The sequence below is a fragment of the Egretta garzetta genome, unplaced genomic scaffold (genome assembly GCF_000687185.1).
Source record: "Egretta garzetta isolate BGI_Z169 unplaced genomic scaffold, ASM68718v1 scaffold197, whole genome shotgun sequence".
NCBI lineage: Eukaryota > Metazoa > Chordata > Aves > Pelecaniformes > Ardeidae > Egretta > Egretta garzetta.
Window position 1 is genome coordinate 3,815,911 of NW_009260274.1, and position 1,186 is coordinate 3,817,096.

General features: G+C 38.4%; 1 protein-coding gene across 1 annotated transcript in view; it reads right to left on the reverse strand.

Moving 5' to 3' along the window:
- Positions 1-1,186, reverse strand: part of GTDC1 (glycosyltransferase like domain containing 1) — a 180,801-nt gene that overhangs the window by 16,523 nt on the left and 163,092 nt on the right. The window contains exon 9 of the mRNA XM_035897883.1: positions 1,124-1,186. This exon is cut by the window's right edge and continues 23 nt beyond it. Within this exon, the coding sequence (XP_035753776.1) occupies positions 1,124-1,186 (63 nt within the window). The remainder of the gene's footprint in view (positions 1-1,123) is intronic.

Sequence of the window (1,186 nt, forward strand, 5' to 3'; positions counted from 1 at the left end):
GTCAATAGAATCTGTTCCCGCAGTGCACCATCGTATATTCCTATCTGTCACATATTCCTTAGAAATTTCTCCTTCTAAGAAATCTGGTGCGCTCAGTCTGGAAAGCAACGTTGCCTTGGGATCTGCGAGAAGACTTGCCTGGAAGAACAGGCTTTCAGAAAACTGTCGAAAAAGAAGTGGACAGAAAACACAAAGAATTTCCTGCTTCCGAATTATTACCTCTTTTTCCAATCCAGCTGTGCCACAGTTGGGGACCCAAAACTTATTTGGATCCGATCAACTTCTTGGTGTCTTAAAAACTGCAAAATCAAAACTAAAACAACTGAAATGTCACCAGTCCAGCAGGCAACAGGTACAACTGAACTGACAAATAAACTAATCCCAAGACTATCTTTACAGACCAAAGAGGTGGAGGGATACAAGTCTACATTTTGGAAGACACGTATGAGCTAAAACTCCAGATATTCTGAAGCTCATCCATCGTTAATGCACATTTTGAAAAGGTTTCATTGACTACATGTGCACCCAATATAGAATGTGATTATTCTCTTTATCACCACAATACCTCAGGCACAAAGCTGTGCGTTCAGAATAAACCCTCTTAGTTTTTCAGATGGGCGAAACCGCTTACAAAGCAGTGGTTGTCAGAAACCAAGAAACGGAAGGAGTGTGCAAAAGAGTGGTATAAAAATATTAAAGATTAATGACCACTTTCATGCCAGATACAAACCAGAAGCTCTCCCCAGAAGTCCTTAACCTCACGTTTGAAAGGGAACTAAGTGTTTTCACCTGCTAAAACCTCAGTCTGGATTTCAGATGAGTGACCTTGCTATCTGAACCATCCAACCACTCACACCTATCTCTATACTTAAATAAATAGAGAAGTGTTACTGAAACACAAGTCATAAATAAGGTCTTGCACTGCCAAGTAAAATAAAAAATGCTTACAGTCTTTAATAGTTTTCATTTTACAACATATCAATATTATTTAGTCTTACAACTATGAAGGTTTTAAGCATCTTCATTCACTAATATAAGAAAATACGCATACGAAACCTATTTCTGGAAATATTTATTTTATGGTAACTGTACGGTAAAGGAAAAAGAAAAAAAGGACGGGTACCTGGAATTTCAGTGAAAGCCTCTCCAAGGACGGACACATGAAAAGGCAGATCTTTCTCTTTCA